General features: G+C 37.6%; 1 protein-coding gene across 3 annotated transcripts in view; it reads left to right on the top strand.

Moving 5' to 3' along the window:
* The window catches only part of LOC122811872 (transcobalamin-1-like), a 384,117-nt gene that overhangs the window by 344,627 nt on the left and 18,226 nt on the right, over positions 1 to 21,264 (top strand). For all 3 annotated transcript variants that reach the window (XM_044084008.1, XM_044084007.1, XM_044084006.1), the window contains exon 8: positions 14,454 to 14,572. In XM_044084008.1, the coding sequence (XP_043939943.1) occupies positions 14,454 to 14,572 (119 nt within the window). The remainder of the gene's footprint in view (positions 1 to 14,453; positions 14,573 to 21,264) is intronic.

Here is a 21,264-nt window from a genome sequence, read left to right as displayed (position 1 = left end):
TTAAGAGGTTGGAGTAAATTAAAGCAACACCTCCACCTCTTTGTTAGTGCGGTCAGATCAGAGAGAATGAAATCCTGGAGGAAGGAATTCAGAGTCATTGATGTGAGGTTTTAGCCAGGTTTCAGAGATGGCTACTATGTCTGGGGAGTTATGGCTAAGCCAGGCATGGAAGAGTGTGAATTTATTTTTTAAGCTTCGTGCGTTAATAGTGAGGCTCTTGAGATTTTTATTAGTATGTTTATTGTTGGAGCTGGGCAGATTTATTGGAGAGAAGTTAGATGGGGGATTTGTAGGAGAGAAATTAGGACCTGGATTGGGGTGAATATTGCTAAATGAAGGAGAGTATAATTGGGGGTGGGTTTATTAAGTTTGTAGTTAGATGGGTAACATTGGTAGAGATTTGCTTTAAGTTTGTGGGTGTTATTAGGGATTGGAAGTAGTTTTATTTTGAAGAGAAATAGAGGGTGGGAAGTGATTAAAGAGGCGGAGGTTTTGTGGAAGTGGGAGGTGGGCTAGTTTTGGGGTGTCAGAGGAGGAGAGAGCACATGAAAGGTAGTGAAGGAGATTAGATGGTATAGTAATGGTAGAAGCAAGATGAGGGGTGAGAAGAGAAGGACGTTTAATGGAAGGCTATGCATGGTAATAGGAGAAATGAATGATATGGGAGGAGAAGGTAAGTGAAAGTTGGAGTGTTAGGGGTGTGGGGAGGAAGTGTGGGGGGGATAATGTGAAACCTGATTGGTCAATGACCAGGGAGGGATTAATGGAGAGGTGTAATGTGATTGGGAGGAAAGGAGGGAGGGACTATAAGGTGAGGTATAAGTTTGTAGGTACTGGGGGTGGGTGGGAATTGCGGGTAGGGTGGGGGAGCGGAGTGAGCCCGCAGGGTGAATGGAGCAGGTAGAGCAAAGAAGGCGGGAATGGCCAGAAACAATCAGTGATCTGCTAGAAGGAGAGCTACAACAGGGGGTGCAGGTAACAGGGTTATACCCTTTAGAAGCTTAGTTTCTTAAGATTTGTTGGGGAAGGAAAAGCTACTCTGTTCTAAAAAAGTGAGAAAAAGAGTAAGACTGCATGAGATTACAAATTAGACAGAGTGGAGAGGTAAAATTACAGCAGTCTTACAGAGGGGGTGTCTCGAACAAGTGTATCTAGGTGGTGGGATGTAATTATGGTTATTCTTGGTAAGGGCAGTGGTTAAAAAGAAAAGAGAGAAAGGGGATGGAATGTACAGCTATGCTTGGTGAGGTCAAGGACACTGTCTGGGTAGAGTTGGTTCGAGGGGAAAAAGTGGGAGGTTAGTTGCAGGGCTTATTTTTAAGAGGGTGCTGCCATCTAGTGGAGAAAAGAGGGAGGTACACTAGAAGAGAAGAGGTACTACTAAAAGGTACGGGATATGGAGATAGGATAGAGGTGGATTATTATTAAACCAGGATGGGGTTGGGGGGAGGCCTGTGCAGTGACCAGAGGTAGGCTGCTCTCATGTGTGCCAGGTAGTGTGAAGCTCAAGTAAGGTAGAATACTAGTAAAACATGCAAAACAGATAACATATACCGAGTCTCTTTGGGGAGAGTAAGGTCGCAGTAAACTTAAATGATATCGAGCAGACTGTCCGCCGCTGCCTTCTCTTTTGATAGGAAGGATATTCTGTTTGGCAGTGGAGAGGGGGAAAATAAACACCTTGGGGAGCAGCTGAAAAGAAGAGTGAGAAATAACAATGGTTAGACAAATGGGTGTAGGAAAAAGAAAGAATATAGGGATGAGGGAGAGAGCAGGAAGAAGTTATTGGAGCAGAGAAGGAGGGGGAAGTTTAAAGTAAGGAGTAAAGTTGTAGAGAGGAGAGACAAAAGTAAAGTAAGTTTAAAGTAAGGAGTAAAGTTGTAGAGAGGAGAGATAAAAGTAAAGTAAGTTTGAAGTAAGGAGTAAAGTTGTAGAGGTAAGTTTAAAGTAAGGAGTAAAGTTGTAGAGAGGAGAGATAAAAGTAAAGTAAGTTTAAAGTAAGGAGTAAAGTTGTAGAGAGGAGAGACAAAAGTAAAGTAAGTTTAAAGTAAGGAGTAAAGTTGTAGAGAGGAGAGATAAAAGTGAGGTGAGAACAAATAGTGCAGTAGAAGGTATGCAGGATAAGATAAACTATACATAGCAATGTGATATGCAAAAACAGAGAATGAAACAGGATAACAGCATGTATTAGAGCAGTCTGAGTCAGTTAAAATATTCAAATAGCAGTAATAACAGCAAAACACAAACTTTTCCTAGGAGGAAAAAACACAGTTAGAACATTCAATGTAAGCACAAGAAGACCTTTGAAGACCTTTAGTGGAGGTAGGCCTTAGTAATAGCAATATCCAAATACAAATAGACTGTATTAATGATTGGCACTTATAGAGAACAATGCCAGGGATCTACAGGTGGAGTGAACGTCTAATGCTGCTTTAGTGCAGCATCTAATGCTGCATAAACAGACGCTGCAGTAAGGCTCACTAGAGTTACAGCATAGAGCGGCTTAGTAGACCAGACAGGTCAGCACTAAGCCAAAAGATTAAAATAATAAGTAGCGGGCAGAAGGGGCGCAAATGGATCATGCAATTGTGGATATCAGAATCCAGACACACTAGGACGCTAGCATAGTAGGCAGCGTCTAATGTTGCTTAAAAGACATTTCAATAAGGTTGGCGTCTAGTACTGCTTGAAAGTCGCCATATACGTGTATACTTATTATTAGCCCTCAAACTGCATTCTGTATCCATTAGATATAGAACTTATTTTAAATGTACCCTTTGTTCTGTTCACTGTAAGATAACTGCATGGTTCTGTTTCATTTTCTTTCTATTCTCCTTCAGGGAATACTTACAGACATATCATTTAAACAAACATAGCTGCCAAGTGAACAAGAGATTTGATTTAACATGCCTGTGTACATGTTGCAATTAGCTATGTTTTTTCCCCTCTCATTTTACATTATATTTTTTTCAGACCCATGTACCTCACAACCTTTCCAAAGTTCTGTACTTCAACACCCCACATGCTAAGGAATTCCATAGTCATCTTATTTGTGAAACAATATTTCAAGTCGGTCTTAAATATCCAGTCTTCCAAATGCCATCAATGCTATAAGATCCCCCCCCAATTTCCCCTTTTATTTTTTGCAAGTATTCTGCCTCATTATGAACTGATACGTTCATATAGCATGTGTTCATTTACCTCTCCCTGCAAGTGCATAATTACTTTCACTGTGTTCTATAATTTTAATCACATTTCATATATCCCATCTCAGTTACATTCCTGGTAAAGGTATTACCCACTCTCAACCACCCTGATTTTTTTTTTCTGATATGATGTTGACAACTAAATAAAATATTCCAGATAAGGTCCTGCAATTATGCTACATAATAAGAAAATATAATGTGACCTTATCTATTACTTGACGACTACAGTGAATCTTAGAATCTACAACTGAAATGAGACCAACAGTAAATTTATATGACATCTCTAGAAGATGGTTTATATTACCTTTAGTATTCCTGAATGTATGACACTAACAAGTCTTTGTAATTATTCTGCATTTTGCTTAATCTTTATACATGCTTCATATTTATCTCTTGAACTGCACCTCTCTCTTTTTTATGCGAGCCTTATAATTGCTATAATAATGCATTGTTATATCTCTGTATATTTTATATGTTGCAAGGTCTGGTCTGCAGTGGATCTGTCCATTATGCAAGTTAACAAACAATAGAAATATAAAATGTAATGACAACTGAATGACTTTGTGTCTGGCAATGCACATTGCATTTTGTTAGCCCTTACCAGTGTCCTATTGAATTTCATAGTGTGAGCCATCCTAGATTATTTTATAACGTAGCTCAGATTCTTCTTCTTCCAGTTTCAGGGTTACTTTTTCACATGTATGTTATCCAATAGTTCCATGTGCCGAAAAGCATCTCTCTAAACATTTTAAGACTGAATCCTAAATGCCACATCTACAGTCACTATGGAAGTGACAAGTTGACACACTAGAGACTTATTCTACATGCTTGATCATTTTCAATTCTTGCTTGTCACCGTTGTTTATTTTTTTATTTATTTTTCTAAACAAGGTATTTAGTTTTAAATGCTAATGGTCTAGCTTCAGGAGTCTGAATGTCATGTGACAACTTCAAGGCAGTCCTGTCTGAATACTCACCTCATGAAAGCTGGAATGGAAATTGGACCATATCCCCAGTGTATCAGTTATTTAACCACTTTGATGAACCAACATGTATTGCAGGATCTCAGAACTGGGAAAATATATCCTTACAAAAGTTTATGTGTTTAAAGAAAAAATGTATAATTGTCAGTGGAGCGATACTACAACTATAATCCCCTGAAATTATTTCATTGTGTGGAAACTTAACTGAAAGTTAGAGGCTTTGGATCAAAAAATTAAAAAAAACATGTATTCCTCTCTGTGAGTGGATTCACTGAGAAGACTGAAAAGGCACAGTGTGCTACATTCCTGCACACCACTGCTGAATAAGACTTGATGTTATTTAACCATTCCGCTTTACTGAAAATAAAAATAAAAAATAGCAGCACTAAACAAAAGTTCAGGAATTACTCCTGACCTAGAAAGAGCATTCCATTTATTGAGGTGTTCATAAATGCTTATGTTTCTCAACCAAAGAACACAATCCAATACTATGAATTTGGTGAGTTTCATAATTCACCAACATGTGATAAAATATTTTGTGGTATACGAAATTAAGAGACAAGTAGTAGGCTTTTAAAGGAAACAGACCTCACATTATAAAAGCTATGGATGTGTGCAGAGCAAGTACATAGTTAAAAGACCTAACTGAGGAAACAGATGTTATATGACTACAAAAATGAAAATCCAAAAATAAAAACGACAAATTAAGACAAAAAAATCAGGAAATGTTTCAAAATAAATCAACATAAAAAAGAGATTCTTATGATAATGCACATTCTGGAGACCATAGCATGCTTGTTCAATGAAAACTCAAACCTCGTGTAGCAGGAGTGGCTATGAACATAAGCACTACTTTAAAAGTAATCATTTATGTCAAAATGTGCTAGAAATGGATATTTTCTAGGCTGTCTAAATGGAAAAACAAATTTGCTCAAAAGAACGTATGCTAGTCAGATCATTGCCAACATTGCTGGGCATTAACAAAATAAATTTTTAATTTAAACTAGACACAGGTGCAGAGAATACTACTTTGAAAGCACATTTGGAGCACTGGGGTTTAAATGTACTGTACAGAGAACTTTATGCGCATTGTTAAAGTATCCTAGCCAAACCTTTGCATTACTAGGTCAAAAGTTACTGATGTGAATATAAAAATATGAAGTATGAGATCCTTTTGAAATTTATTTATTGACCTTATGTTTACTGAGTAAATGAATGGGTCCTTTTTTTTCAAATTGTGGCACTTTAAGGAGAACTCCAATCAAAAGTCAAGTTTTTCTTTTCAAAAAGTGATTTTCCTTCCCTGCAATCTAATACAAAATAATTCACATACAGAAAAAAACATAATTGTATAATTATGTTTGCATTTTTTTCCTGCATTTGTCTCAACTGTTACATCACGAGAGGCAGAGTGATTAAGTTAGGTCACTTTTCCCAACTACAGAGCCATTAAGAAAACAATGCCTCTTAAAACAATGAGATCTAAATGTGCCTTATCAGTTTCAGACGCCAGCATCACACCTCAGATAAATTGTGTAACCTAGAGTCTGGACAAAAGCAGGGCTTTCAAGCTTAGTTTTCAGATGCAAATGTTTTTCCCTTTAATAAAACTCAGTGCCACAAAGAAAGAAAGAAAGCAAAAATGTTCATCTAACTCTTCTTACTTTCTGTCAGTATTTGATTTTGCATTTTTCTACTCCGTAATTTCTGTAAAAGTACGTGCTTCTTCTGTTTTTTGTTACAGCATTTTTGTATTGTATTCATTGTTTTGTTGAGACAAGTCAGTGAGTTGGAGAAAGAAGATTAATATCAAAGACTTTAATTCTAGCTACAATATTTAAAGCTGTGAATGCAACACAAGCCATCTCAGCCTAAATAACACCTATTAATCACAGGGGTCAGATCTCTCACATTTGAACACTGACCTGCAGTTGTTACTTTGAAAAGAACAATTAACCCAATTATAGTTTCAAACCTGCCATTCAAATATTCCTTAAAATGCTATAACAGAGATGGCTACTAATGAAAATCAAAGGAAGCAAAGTAATTTAAAATGAGGATTAATACTGAGAGTGAAAAGTAGGCCGTCACAGCAATGTTGTAAACTGATAACAGAGAAAAGCATGGCAAATTATCCCATCATCACAAGGATTTGTTTCTGTCTCTCTAGCATGACATCAGGAAAGTGAAGGCATTGACCATAAAACAAAATCCTGCTAGCCATGGCAGCCTCCTTTAGATAATTTCTGGGTATAACAAATTATAAAACAACAGTAACCATTTACTTTGCCCCAGAGACATTAGTAATATAGAAAAGTTCAAGATTTTCTGAAAAACAATGTTTTTTTTTTCAGTTTTGGGATATGGTTCTCCTTTAAGGGTGGTAGTTCTGACAGCTTCTAATATTTGACCTATTATAGATTCATAGGTACATAGGTAGGTACTAGGCTATTGGCCCAAGGGCCTACGTAAGGCTAGCCAGCAAGGTTCCCTGGCTTTCACCACCCAAGAAAGTTATTTTCCTGTGCCACTGTCGAGCAGAGACACAGAAGTGATCCGCAGGGTGTATTTCCTATTTCCCATCCACTCATCAAGATTTTTCTTGAAGAGTGCTAATGAAGAACTTTGCTTGACATAGATGGGTAGCCTGCTCCAGAGTATGGGAAGTCTCTGGGACAGGAATCTATACCTCCAGCATGTCCTGTTTATTGTGCTGACAAGGTTTAGGTCCCTAGAGCGTGTAGCTCAGAGGATTGGGATTTCTTTAGGTGTAGCATGTCCAACAGCTCTGGGTTTGACATAGCTTTATATGTTAGGCAGAGATCACCTCAGAGTAGGCGATATGCAATGGAGTAAAGCTGCAGTTTTTTGAGGCGGTCAGTGTAGAGCATTTGTTTGAGGCCAGTAATCCTCTTTGTGAGGTACTTCTGTGGCCTTTCCAGCTGCAGCAGATGTCTTGTGAGGTACATTCCAAAAGGGGCATTGTACTCTATAATGGGTCTAATGAGTGTCAAGTAGAGGGGAGCAATGACCTCTTTTTTCCTGGATGAGAATCCTTTTATGATGAGGTGTGCCACGTAGAAGGACTTCTTGACTACTATGGCGATGTGACTATCAAAGGAGAGACTACTGTCCACCTGGGTCCCAAGGTCTCTTATCACACATTCGGTGTTAAGTAGATTGCCGCCTATGTGGTAGTTCATGGGTACAGAGTTTTTACCAAAGGGGATGACACTGCACTTTTTTGCATTGAGCTTGAGGCCATGGCTCTGACACCAGGCATCTGTCTCAGCGAGGCCCTTCTGTAGGATGTCCACATCATTTGGAGACTTGACTATGGCTCCTAGTTTGCAGTCATCTGCGAACTTTGTTAGCCAGAGGCCTTCTGTGTTAGCCTGTACTTCAGAGAAGTAGATACCAAACAGGAGAGGTCCCAGGACAGAACCCTGTGGTACTCCACTTTTCACTGCTTTGAGGTCAGATTTGGAGTCTGCAACTTTTACAGTGTGGGTTCTGTCAGTGAGCCAGTTGGCAACCCATCTTGTGACATAGGGATTTATACCTAGTATAGTGAGTTTATCTATAATTCCAGAATGGGGATGGTGTCGAAAGCCTTGGCGAGGTCAAGATAGGTTGTGTGAACCACCTTACCCTTATCTACGGCTTTGGTGAGTGCCTCAAAGAAGTCGATCAGGTTCAGAAGGCATGACTTGCCTTTCACAAACCCGAACTGGGTGGGATCCAGAGTTTGGAGGTTACTAATGTCTTTGTTTATGAGTTCCATGATGATACATTCCATGGCCTTGCAGACCAGGCTCATCAGGCTAATAGGCCAATAATTTCCGGGATCAGTGGTGGCTCCCCCTTTGTGGAGTGGGATAACTGTTGCTGTGCACCATTCAGTGGGCACAAAGCCTGATGTGAGGCTATTATTGAACATGATGCTTAAGTGGGGAACCAGTTTGTTCTGAAGTTCATGGAAAACGCAGCCTGTGATGTTGTCCGGTCCCATGGATGCTGTGTTTTTGGCTTTAGAGAGTGCAGCTTTTACCTGCGTAGTTGTGATTACAAACTCTGCATTCTTCCTGTATAGATATGGGCCCTTTAGGGGGTGAGGGGGGGGGGTAAAGTTAGCACTGAACCTATCTGCCAGGATGTTGGCAATATCAGTTGGTTCTGTAATTTTTGTGCCATTGTGCTGTAACTCAGAGCAGATCTGGGTGTTGCCATTGAGATTCTTGACATAGCTATAGAATGCTTTGTGGTTGTCCTTAGAATTAGTGACGATATTGTTTTTGTAGCTTGCTTTGGAGGATCTTATAAGGGATCTCAGCTTCTTTCTGAGGCTGAACAGGGACCTCCTCCACTCATGGGATTTTACTCTCTTTTGCAAGAGTTTCTTCCTTCTATTGTACAGTTTGTTTATGGCAGGGGACCACCAGATTGGCTTCCTTTTTTTGGAGGATAGCATCTTGGTTCTGTTTGGGATAGCACAATCCATGCACTCATGTAAGTGCTTATAGAGTGCATTTGTGTAGTATTCAGCAGTTGTAACTGTATTGTCCATCTGCATGGCTGTCATGAAGTTCACCACTTCTGTCTTAAGAAGCATGAAGCTGGCTTTGGAGAAATTTTTTTACCATGGTTTCCTTAATGGGGAGTGGATGCGGGATGTGGATATCAAGGGTGATTAGCTTATGGTCAGATCAGACCAACGAGGAGTTGACTTCAGGTGTGGAACACCGGTCACTCATGTTGGTAATGACTAGGTCTAGCATATTGTTGCCCCTGGTGGGGGTGTGGATAAGTTAATCCAGGGCATTGGAGTTTATGAATTCCAGAAAGCATTGAGCTAAGGAGTTGGTACATGAGTAGTTTTTCCAGTTAATGGTGGGGTAGTTGAAGTGTTTGGTTGAACCCTAATATTTTCCAGTACATCAAGAAAACAGGAGTGGGAATCCTAGGGCATGGTGGGGGATCTGTAGCAAGCTACAATTTGGATTGCAGTTTTGCCCAGAGTTAGTTGCACTTGGATAACCTCGGATGCATTATACTGAGCAACTAGCCCGGAGGTGTGGATATCCCTAATGGATATGGACACACCTCTGCCTTTGGAGTTTTGGTCCAGGTTACATGGCCAAAAAGTGTGGTATGAGTTATAGCCTGGTAGTGCAGGGGTGCTCTCTGAAGCCCTGAACCAGGTCTCAGTCACTGCACAGATATCGATGTTCTCCATTTTAAGAAGTGCCTGGAGTGAGTGCATTTTGAGATTTAGACTTCTAGCATTGAGTAGCATTACCCTCAGTTTTTGCTAGAAGCTAAGATTGGGAAAACAGTTCACAGTGCAAAACCAAAAGAGGGCAGATATGCAGAAACAGTCATACAGGCACACAACAAGATCAGAGGCAAAGTAATAATATTTTGCATGACTATCCTGATCTATTTGCCAAATTTAGAAGTTTACCAGGAGAGTATCTCATAAAATAAAACATCATGCACTGCCAGTGATTCATGACCTCAGGAAAGTACCAGTGACTTTCAGTTGTAGAATGGAGCAGGAAATGAAGTAAATGGAAAACGTTGTTGTCATTAAAAAGATATTGAGTCAACAGAATAGGTGACCATTGTGGTTTCCATTGTAAGGTACCAAATTCACTTATGCATTTTCTACAAGATCCTGTTTACAGTCGAAGAAAATGCCAAATTCTAAAACAGATTATAGCAGAAAAAAAACTAGGCAATAAAAGCTCAAAATTGTTTACATTTAACACACCATTATAAATTATAGAGAATTCTTAGATTTTCATTTATATTTCAGCACCACCAGAGATATTCCAAAGAGCTGTTGCACAAGTAAATTAAGGCTTGGAAAGTATCACAAGCATTAATAATGATCTATTAATGCAGGTTCAGACACAAAAAGGCATGGCAAGATACTTTATTTTATTTAGCAGCTGTATCAGTAACATTGTACCAAGTTAAATAATTGCCAATGTAAAAAGAAGGGTCATAAGTCTGAAATTCATGGATCTTATTCTAACATCAGATGGCATAAAACCTGGGGAGAAAATATGGGATCAACTATGTTAATGACAAAAACAGACTGAGTAGGCATTATAGAGCTTTCTAGTAATGATGCCTTACCCTGCTGAGTTTGTACTTCACATGTACAAGATAACCATGTCTCTAAGAAAGTTGACAGGATGTATCCTAGGTTTCAAGCTATAAACAGGAAGATAGTTTTGAAATGCTTAAAAAAACATGTTACAGATTATCCATTGTTAAACAAGTATGATATAAATAAGCCAATTTTGCTTGAGCTAGATGCCAATCACAAATGGTAGCAGCTATGCTTCTATAGGAAAACAGACAAGTTATCTATGAGTCAATAACATTTACAGATGCACAAACAAGATATACTCATACAGGGAAGGAACTGCTCATGGATATCAGAAATTCCAAGAATATCTTTATGGAGGAGAAGTTAAGGGGGAAACAAAACACAAACCCTTGAAAAGGACATTCAGAAAGTCTTCTTACATGGTAGCTCTAAGAATGCAGTGGATGTTAAGTAACCTACAGAAGTATTATCTGAAAGTCAACTATATCTAGCAGTTATACAGAGGATTAAGCCTATGTGCTGTTAAGAAGCTACTTCGTGTAGTCAGTTGTAGGATTCCCTCATCCTCCATTTGCCTACTGTCTGACTCCGAGCAAGTAATTTAACTAGATAATAGTCTTAGGTCACTTTTGGCATGTGTCTAGTTTGTTTACCCAGTTAAATAAATAAAATAAAATAAAATTAATATAGACCATTCAAGAAAGTAAATATATCTCAAAAGAGGATATATGCCGGATTAGAATAAAGAGTTGTTAAGAAATGCTATTACGGTTGTTTAAATAATACTGCATTATCAATGACAAAAGAAATTTAAAATAATTTCAGTGATGTACTGACAGTCACTTGAAGATGCATTCACTAAAAGACACTACAGTGGAAGGTGGACCTAAGAAAACTTTGTCAGTGAGGAAAAAAGCAATTCTCATTTTTCTTTCAATAAAAAAAATAAGCTATGTTCCAGTTGTATTGTTCACAGCTGACAAAATAATAGTTTCCACTAAACTGATGAACCAAATGCTTGACAAGATGCATGAATCCCATCTGAAAACAACAAAGAAAGAGTAAACAATACCATATACAGGCCAGGAGTACAGACTAAATATAGAGTTGTGCCATCTGCAGTGCTTATTATAGCAACAATATAAAGCAAGAAATTCTAGCATGACCAGTACCACACCATCCATGGAGCAGTGTGAACACAGATCTATTCCACTTCAAATATTTCATGTATCTCATATGTATAGATAGTTTAATTATTTAAGGAAACTTGGAAAAATAAACAAACATGACAATTGTAAGTGTGATGATTGTATATGTCTATTCATCAGATAAGATTCATAATACTGTCCTAACAGAGGTCCACAATACAAATTTGTGTCTTAGTAGAATCATATACTTTCCAGTCTGCAGTTTCTATAATCCAATGGACAACTGAGACCTATTCTAGCATTGAAAAATTGCATGAATGATAGCTGCAGCAAACCTATAAGGATTGCCATCTCACAGCTAAAGAACAGAGGAATTCACCGCTGCAGGGATTTAGTCTCTTACCAATGAGATAAAAATGGGCAGAATACTGAAAAGTACACTACCTACTTCAGCTACATTACTGGTGTCAGAAAACAGTCAGAAGTAAAGGAAAGGATGGAGAGAAATTGTCAGAAATAAAACTGCAGTTGTGATATAACTTGCGGAAGAATGTAATTTTTTACTGGCTGGCTAGTGAGTAAAGATACAAACAACTTGAGATCAGTATGCAAGCTAAAGCTGATGTAGTTAATCAAGTAACTGAAACAAGGTCCTTTGTTTTTCATGCAGAAAATGGAGAGCTATTCAGTAGAAATCATGAACATTTGTTCAAGACAAATATCTCAGATTTCATAGAAGATAAGCAGTGAAAACTGTCACAACTAGAAAACAGAGACTGTGAGAACTGTGATGGAGAAGACTTGCACAGAGAGGCACTTCAAGTCATGTCTCCAAGAAAAGCTATATTATAACAAATAATGCCCCAAAAATAAGCACAAATGTCTGAACTGAATAGTCCAATAAAATGCTACAGATTTGGAAGACCACTGAAAAAGAAATCAGTTTAATTTCTCGAATTGTTTACAGTTTCTTATACCATGATGGAAATGGACCCCATTCCTAAGTCATAGTACAATTAGAGTTCATGTAATCGTATTGTTTCAGTCTTTGATGTTAGAAGAGTGTTCCTCTCAGCAATTGCAATGTGCCCAGAATTTCCTCCTTCTGTAATTCATACAGGATTACATGTACTGGTAGCATATTTAAGTATAATTGTAAATTATTTTTATTAGATTTGTTGCTTCATCTACTACTGAAACTGTCTGGGTACCGTTTTTCACATTAGTCTCATTTCTCTTTACAAATCCTGGTATTTTAAGACTTTCTCTTTGTACATAAGACACTATCACTGGGTATAGAAATTACAATGATCAAAGTTATTTTTGTCTTTTTTGTATGGACACATATATTTGGTTTTCTTACATCTATTTTTGAACTGTTAGGAACGGGTAAACCCATGTGAGCTAAACTTAATCATTCTCTACAATTCTTTGTGGTTCATATTTCTATTTCTCAGCTACTTCTATACTGTAGCGTTTACTCAATTCCTAGGGCAGCAGTCTTGCCACATTATTATGCCCTTCATATACAAGCCCTGTGCCATGGGTGCATCATACCCAGTAACCAAAGTCAAAATGATACTAAAGACTCAAAAGTCTTATTTATTAAAATATCTTTTGAATGTGCACAAATAATTTATTTGATTTGAGAAGCTCATGATATTTTTAGCAGAGAGTTAAGGTTAATTTTAGCATAAAGCATAATAACAAACTACCTAAAGAACTCTGCATGTCATGCAGTAAAACTTCTAGATTGTTCAGTCTAAATACTTGTGAAAAATACATACGAGAATTTTGTACTTTACAAGAGTAATCATGATGGTCACCTATTCTGTTGACTCAGTTGTTTTTAATGACAGCTAAACTTTTCATTTATTTTACATTTACTTTCCTAATGAGTCTGCATTCACGGAGACTAGACTATATCCTCAGAAACTCTGTAATAATTAACTTTGCTGATGAACTCCCAGATATCATACAGGCCAGCCTAATTTTTCAGCCCCAGTGTGATTACTGACAGAGGTATGATAGATGTCTCAGAACAAAGCCTACTGGCACCCCACTGGTCAGTGGTTTCTGCAGCAGTTCTTCCCTGATGATTTTCACAGCAGCCTTTATTTTTCCAATCAGTCTCTTATAAAACATGGTATAAAATGACTTCCTAGATTCCTGGTAGATTGTTTCCATTGATTCACCTCGACTATAAACCTATAAAATAATTTTCTTGGTTGACGAAAGCCAGGGAACCTATTTTGGCTAGGCTTATATAGGCCCTAGGGCCGATAGCCTAGTACATACCTATGAACAACCTTCACAGTGATCCATTCATAGAGGTGAAGCAGGTTATACAAATAATATATTGGATGTGTAAATCCATTCTGCTGCCATGTGCTAGACAGCCTATATTTATGGTAAACACAAACATATTAAAGGTACCTTTTATATTAACTTTCATTGAGTAGAGACAAGGCTGATTGTATCCAGGTCATTTCAAAATCCTGTGTGTGTGTGTGTGTGTGTGTGTGTGTGTGTGTGTGTGTGTGTGTGTGTGTGTGTGTGTGGGTGTGTACAGTTTCCAGACGACCATAACTACTCTTCTCCAAACCTCCCCTAACTTGTTTATGTTTCATACTAAGCTGTCAAGAACTGTTGAGTTTAACTGGGCAAAATGTTACTAGGATTTTGTGTCTCAGAATTAAGGCATTCATGTGCTGGTCAATATGCCACTATTTGAACACCTCCATACCCTATCTGTTACACTTGCACTCTTGTTACATTCTTGCCTTATACTGAATTCCTCAGAGCTGATAATTCCAGTGTTTCTTGACTTGTGCATTCTCTATCCACAACTCACAAACAATATATTATCCTATGGTTTGGTAAAATGTCTGTCTTTTAAATTCTCCATCTTTACTACCACACAAAAAAAAAAAATCTGTAAAAATGTATTTTCTCTAATTTTCTGGCAAACTAATTGTCTCTCTGCTTTCTACAGCTTTAAAATTGAGAACTCATCCTGGGGACCATTTGTGACATCTATTCAAGGTGTTGGACAGAGCACCAAAGACAGGACTTACTGGCAGTTTTTATCTGATACAACACCACTAGAACAAGGTGAGTAAAGCACCAGGAAATACTTATCACTATTTTACATGGCAGTAGGTTATTATGCAACAACCAATTGTGTGGTAATGCACACCTGATCAGACTTGTGCATTGGCTGCTAAATGGAGAGTTCTCCTTTCCTCGTGCAGTGCTGATCTTGGAGTCGATAAGTAAAAGAGGTGCAGGGGATTAATCATATGATCTTTGAGGAGTTATTCCCACAGAAAACACATTTGAATTCTATACTCTCGTTGAAGGATTTTAAAATAAACATTAAATTCCACCAAAATCTGACAAATGGATGTTCAATACTCATGTTGTATTCAGTCAGATACCACTGTTCTGTTTATAGCCAGCTATCAGGTTCAGCAGGTGCCAAAACCCTGTACATAATGACATATGTGTTAGTTATTCATTGTACTCTGCACAGTCGGCCATCTCTGTCTCATGCAATGTTAGTAATAAATAACCTCTACTTTGTCTGGCCTACTACATGCATACTCTCATACATCTCAATTGTCCAGATTTTCGCAGAATGTCTAGCTGTTTGCCTCATGTTTTTGGTCTGTTCTTTATACAATGTGTAGTTTTCTGGCAAATCATGAAAGACTGAGGTCACTAAATAATGGCATACACTTGAGTTTCAGATTTCTTATTCTTCAAAAAATGCCTACTAATCCAAAACCCATTATTCAAGCCACTTTCTAAGTTTACAAGAGCAGTATTTAAAAATTGTCCTTGATTTTGGGCCTTTGTCCCCCTATGATTTTTGGCTTTGCCCATATTTCTTTTGCTTAGAGGTTGAGAGGTATGTGCACACTTAGCTGCTGCCCTAGACTGAGAGATTTGCTACTGTCCTATAACCAGCCAGCTATAATTGTCCTGAATACAGCTAAATACTAGCAACATGCCCAAATGCTTTGGCTGCATTTTAGCCATTGCCCATGCTACAAGCACTCTACTAACGCATTTCTGCACAAAATCCAACACCAACATACTGGCCATTGAAAGGTAATTGTGTCTATATATAATGCTTTATGGAGACAGTTGTCATTGTCCTGTGTCCTTTGTAGAGTTAATTGTTGTAATCCAATCATTGTAATAACCAGAGTGCAGATACAGGCATGTTACATTTTCCTAGCTAGTTACTTCAGACCTGCTTGGAATCTGCTTCCATTGCTTGTAAAACCTGCTACCACTGTGTCACAAGCAGCTGTTTTGCATACCACAAGATCCCCCTGTCCTACATACAGCTACACTGCATAAAACTAGATACCACCGTTCTGAACAATTTGCCAGAGACATGCAAAAACCAAGATGTTGCTGTCTTGTACAAAATGTACTGCCAGCCACAAGTTACCATTGTCAAAAACATCAAAAGATACAACTATCCTGCATACAGTTAACTACCTGTTCAGAACTAGCGACTTCCATCTTGCACACAGTTACTACTGCCCTACACGATCAGTAGCTAAGTTATGTTAATGCAAGAAGATTATCAGGGAACCCAAGTTAATGGTGAATAATAAATGGCAAAAGTCTGTGAAGAAGACTGTATGACAACCTCAGATATGGAGATACCACCACTTTGGGAGTTATTATTTATACATACTGTCTTGTGAAACTTACATAAAAGTTACAAGTAACAGAGTATGTGAAAAGTAAGGAACCAAAATTAAGAAATCGGGCACGGGTGGGAAAAAAGACTAAGAAAACATTATGCCAGGGTTCCAAAATAGATGCCAGATAAACCAAAACAGTATATAATCTTCTTCTTCTTCTTCTTTCAGCTTTTCCCAGTTAGGGGTCACCACAGCGGATCACCTGTCCACTCACATTATATAATAAAGACTGAAAAAGAGAGAGAGATTAAGTATAATGAACAGAACAGCTTAATGAAGTTCATTCTGCTTGTAGTTCCACTAATATACCTTCCAAGAATCTCACTACAGGGAAAATAGCCTATTCAAAAAGAAGAACAGACTATGTAATTCACTAGGGAGAAAAAATAAGTCATATTTATTGATGCACATCCTCGCCTGTCAGAGAAATTGTTACTTTTAGGTTTGTTTCAACCTCAGAACCAATATCATTTTCTCCAGTAAGTTACACACATTTGTGATACTTCAAAAAATGTTGAGTTAAAAAAAGGAGGCAGAACTCACATTTTGCCTTCTTCAGTGAGACTGAACTGGCACATGTACTAATTCAGGTATACGCCCTGGACTCGGATTACTCCAGCTTTGTGAATGAGTATTTTGTGATGGCACACAATGTTGCATAAGCCTAAAATGGAGAGCTTATTTTTCTTCAGTGTTCCTTAGATCAATAAAAACGACATTTCCACCTCTCTTCTTTTGTGCGGGACAGTCCTACTTTTAGATTACCATCCCCATGTCTCACAGCAGCCATGAATAAAATATGAAACATCCCAAATTATATGTTTTCTGTTAATCTAATAGTCATAGCACACAGACTGTTAGCTGTACTGTTTTTCTCCTTTTAATTTCTCATTTTCTGATTCACAGTCAACTTCCAGTCTGAAAATTAAAATTTAACAAGGGTAAGAGCAGCTTAAAACTAGTAGTGTAATGGTGTGAGCCACATCAAAATGTTTTAATGAAGGTCACTCACAGAAATATAAAGGATAAGGTAGTGTCTGTTCAAAAGGTGCACCCCTATGATGTTCTTTTTTTATCCCTAATAGTGATATCACTAATATGTAAACTACACAAAAGTGCTGAAACTATTCAAAAGGACTCACAGTCAAATTAATTTCTCTGTTTGCACAGTAATAATATAGGTTAATATTGGGTATTTTCGCATATAAAAGGGTACATTCTGCATTCTACTTACAAAACGATTTGCAGTATTTCTGCTACACTGTCTGATCTAATTTCTTGTGATGGGTAATAATTCTGGCCAGTAATTAGAAATGGTTTACATCATTAAGGTCTTTTGTAAAGTCCCTTAAATTATTAGGTTAGTCTGTAAATTATATCAGAAATGTAAAAAAAAAAACTTACATTCTAAAGGATGTTATATTTAAGCAATAATCCACAACTGTGTGTGGGTATATCAGGATTTACCCATAGTTGGTATGGTTTGATCATGAGGCTGAAGTATATACAAGATGACTCCTATGTTATAAGTGACTTGGAAATAAGCTGTACCCTATTTTTCAATTAACAGAAAGGCTTGTTTAGCTATAGTCTGACAAACTACAGATGTCTTATTGTCTGCAGGGATGACACATGGGACGTGAAAGTCAGTAAAAGTCAGTAATGTACATTTTTAACTACTGGTTATTTATTAGTTTTATTTTAGGGTCTATATTACGTGATCAAATGATTAGATGATTGAACACCTAAACATCGACAACGTAATATCAAACTGCAAAATAGCAAATGCCGCCGGGAAACGTTATCGTTGGCCACACCCTCCCCAACTAAATATACCAACTCTGAGATTGCTCCACAGTGGAGAAAATGGCAAAATCCAGTGAACGGCCAAGGGAAATCTTTCCCTGTGTTAAATTGGCAGTTCGCTGTTTTATGCTTTCAATATTACGTGGTCGATGTTTAGGCATTTGATCACCTAATCATTCGATCACGTAATATAGACCCTTTATTTTATATGCATTTGTTTTCCAGGGTTTAGCACTGATTTCTTTGGACCTTTTTCAAACTCAGCCTAGGAGTAGTGTCTAGTTAAGTGACTTGCTCAGAGTCAGTAATCAGTCCTATGTTTGCTGATTTTACAAAGTCAACATAAATAATCTAAATGTGTCTAAATCCAAGAAGGAAAGCTATTTAGATAGCTCAATATTTGTTAAATCAAGCTTAATAGCCTATTTTAGCCAGTCAAAAAGCTTGACACATGTAAGAATGGAATCATAAACCACGTTACTTACCCAATTGTCCAGTTGTCTCTTGAAAGTTATTACATTACAGGCATACCTTATTCTAAAAGGTGAAACATTCCAATATAAACCAGCTCAACACAAAAATATCTTTTTTTTTAATTTAGTACTAAAGCTTGGAATTATCACAAACCCATTGTTTCTGATGTCAGACAGCCGAGATTTTTCATGGACAGTTTATCATGTGCGCACTATTACATCAGAATTAAATCTCCCATTATCAACCTACAATTAACAGAAAATAAAGAAAGTCTTACTGATCTATTCATATAGTCCAGTCCTTTTAGCACTTCTGGATATGTTCTAACCATCTCAATTGAATCATGTTATAAGAACAAAACTCAGTACAATATGCATTATGAGGCTTCACCATTGACTTATGGAGAGGAACTAAGACAGACATATCCCTACTTACAACTGAGAGGAGAATGTATTTTATTACTGAATAACATCTGCTAGCAGTTAAATTAGCAACTTCCCTCCTTCCTCAATGTGGCTGATGTGGGGGAGAAATAGCCCACAACTTACAAGACCATAATGGGTTGAAATATATAGAATTTAAGGTAATATCCTTCTTACCCTGCATTGTTATTTGCTGTAACTTCTGTAGCAGTGTATGTTTGCACCTGGAGCAACCTTGCTTGCCTGCTTTGATGTATATAATGTATGATCTGATTCACATTCACATCCTAAACAATTTAAGACAGCCACCAAAGAGCACTTTAAAAGTCACTGATTCTGCCACTGCACTCTCCCCCTTAAACACCCCCTACTTCTCATACCTTAATCTACTTTCTGCCCTTAACTCACTTTTCTCACTAGCGCTCTCTAATCTTCTTCCTTGGCTACTCTTTTTACTGTCTTCTAAAATCTATTAAGCAAATCGCCTCAGAGAAACATTCTATTGTAATTGTCTTGCCTTCATGCAACTACATTATGATAAAACTGGGTTTTTGTAACCACTTACCCCAAAAACTATATTCATCTTGATGACATATTTCTTTTTATACATCTTGAAATAGTTTCACTATACTCCTGGTTATTGACACTGTTAACATTGTATTTCTACTTAATGCCTTGTAATAATACTGTAACACTGCTGTTTAATGCGTATTTATAATGAAAATTGTTTAATATGTTGGAGCTTTTCTCCCCGGGCCTCTGCTGAAAAAGGGCTCTTCAGCTCAGTTAGACAATCCCAGTCAACAAATGTAAAATAAATAAATAAATACAAAACAAAACAAAATAAATGATACATTAATGCAAAGTAAGATGTTAAAAGTGAACTATTCATCAAAAGTCTATTGATAATGAGTGCATTGCATACATGGATCAAACGTTTGGAAAAAGCCCTAAAATGTACCCGGCCTGGCTTAATTTAGTAATTTTCCCCAGCAAATTCTTACTGAGCATCTCCAGGAAATCATGCTTGACATCTCTCCAAGGGTATGTCATTGTGATATAGTACTGGCCACACAACTGTGATGTCATATGTTTGACATCACACCTAGCACCTGACTTGCTATATCCAAAAGGTGCCAGACGTTACTGAAGATCATCTAAACAGTGACTGTCATAAAGTCTTTGATCAGTGTTCTAATCAACACCTGGAATTTCATCCTCTAAGAGAAGGAAGATGTCTTCTCCTCTATTTTCCTTGAAGGGAGGAAGACTTCTTAAAAATAAAAAATCAAATCTTCCCAGGTTATCAATATTCATAACACTGCCCAGCAGTCATTATCATTTGGATCCCTCCCCAGAGATGTTACCATTGTAGAAAGACTTATTTTTGCTAATAGAATGTTATAGATGGGGCCACGGATGTTTCATCTCCACAAAATAGGAATTACAAGACGATAAAGCTGGAAGAGCTTCAAACTTACATCTATACTGCCCCTATCAGAATCATTTCAAAACATTATTCAGACTATAAGCAAATCCAAAGGCTCAGAACCTTCTAACAGAAAAGAAAAGAATGTGTGTGGTGGCCACATGTGGTAGAAGTGAAACTTCTGTATTCAAGGACTGCAAGTGCTACTATTGCAGTTCTTAAGGACTGGCTCCAACTCTAATAACTAAAACATGCAAAGCTGCACACATTTCAGTAATTCTGTTGTCACAATAGATCAGTAAATAAGCAGTGAGTAAGATTTACCAGAAATTATCCATAACTCAGCCAGTCCATTCAGCATCCAGTAAAGAGAACTTTCAGGATCTCTTCGTGATTCTGAATGGTGATCAGACAGATGATTTTGTATAGTGCTCTACCTTTTCAGTACTGCTGAAATGAATGAGTAGCCCACCTTTTACTATAAAATGTGCTTTGCTGCAGAAAGCATTGTATATATACTGATGGCAGATGGCGCAGTGGTGCAGCGGTAGCATTGTTGCCTCACAGCAAGAGGTTCTCCAGTTCAATTCTCTGTTGGAGTGCCTTCTGTGTGAAGTCTGCATGTCCTCCCTGCATTCGTGTGGGTTTCCTCCCACACTGTAAAGACATGCATCTGGAGTGTTTCTCCACTTAAAAATAGCCTCATTCCAAGTCGGACTTTCCCGGTAAACAAATGTTAAATAAATAAATAAAATACCGTGCAGGAAGCCATTAACTAGTGGTTAGTAACTTGGTGCAGTGCAGACCTACTGTTTTTGTCTGGCGGGGTGCTAGAGGATTATGTTTTGAAAAGATTATGGGGCACCATTTTTATAAAACAAAAAGAAGGAGCCAGCAGAACATGACCCAATATAAAACTTTTATTGGTAAAATACACAAAAAATTAAA

This window comes from Protopterus annectens, chromosome 9.part0 (genome assembly GCF_019279795.1).
Source record: "Protopterus annectens isolate FY-2018-M chromosome 9.part0, PAN1.0, whole genome shotgun sequence".
NCBI classification, from domain to species: domain Eukaryota; kingdom Metazoa; phylum Chordata; order Ceratodontiformes; family Protopteridae; genus Protopterus; species Protopterus annectens.
The sequence above is the reverse complement of the archived record's forward strand: the minus strand, read 5'-3'. Positions and strand labels throughout refer to the sequence as shown.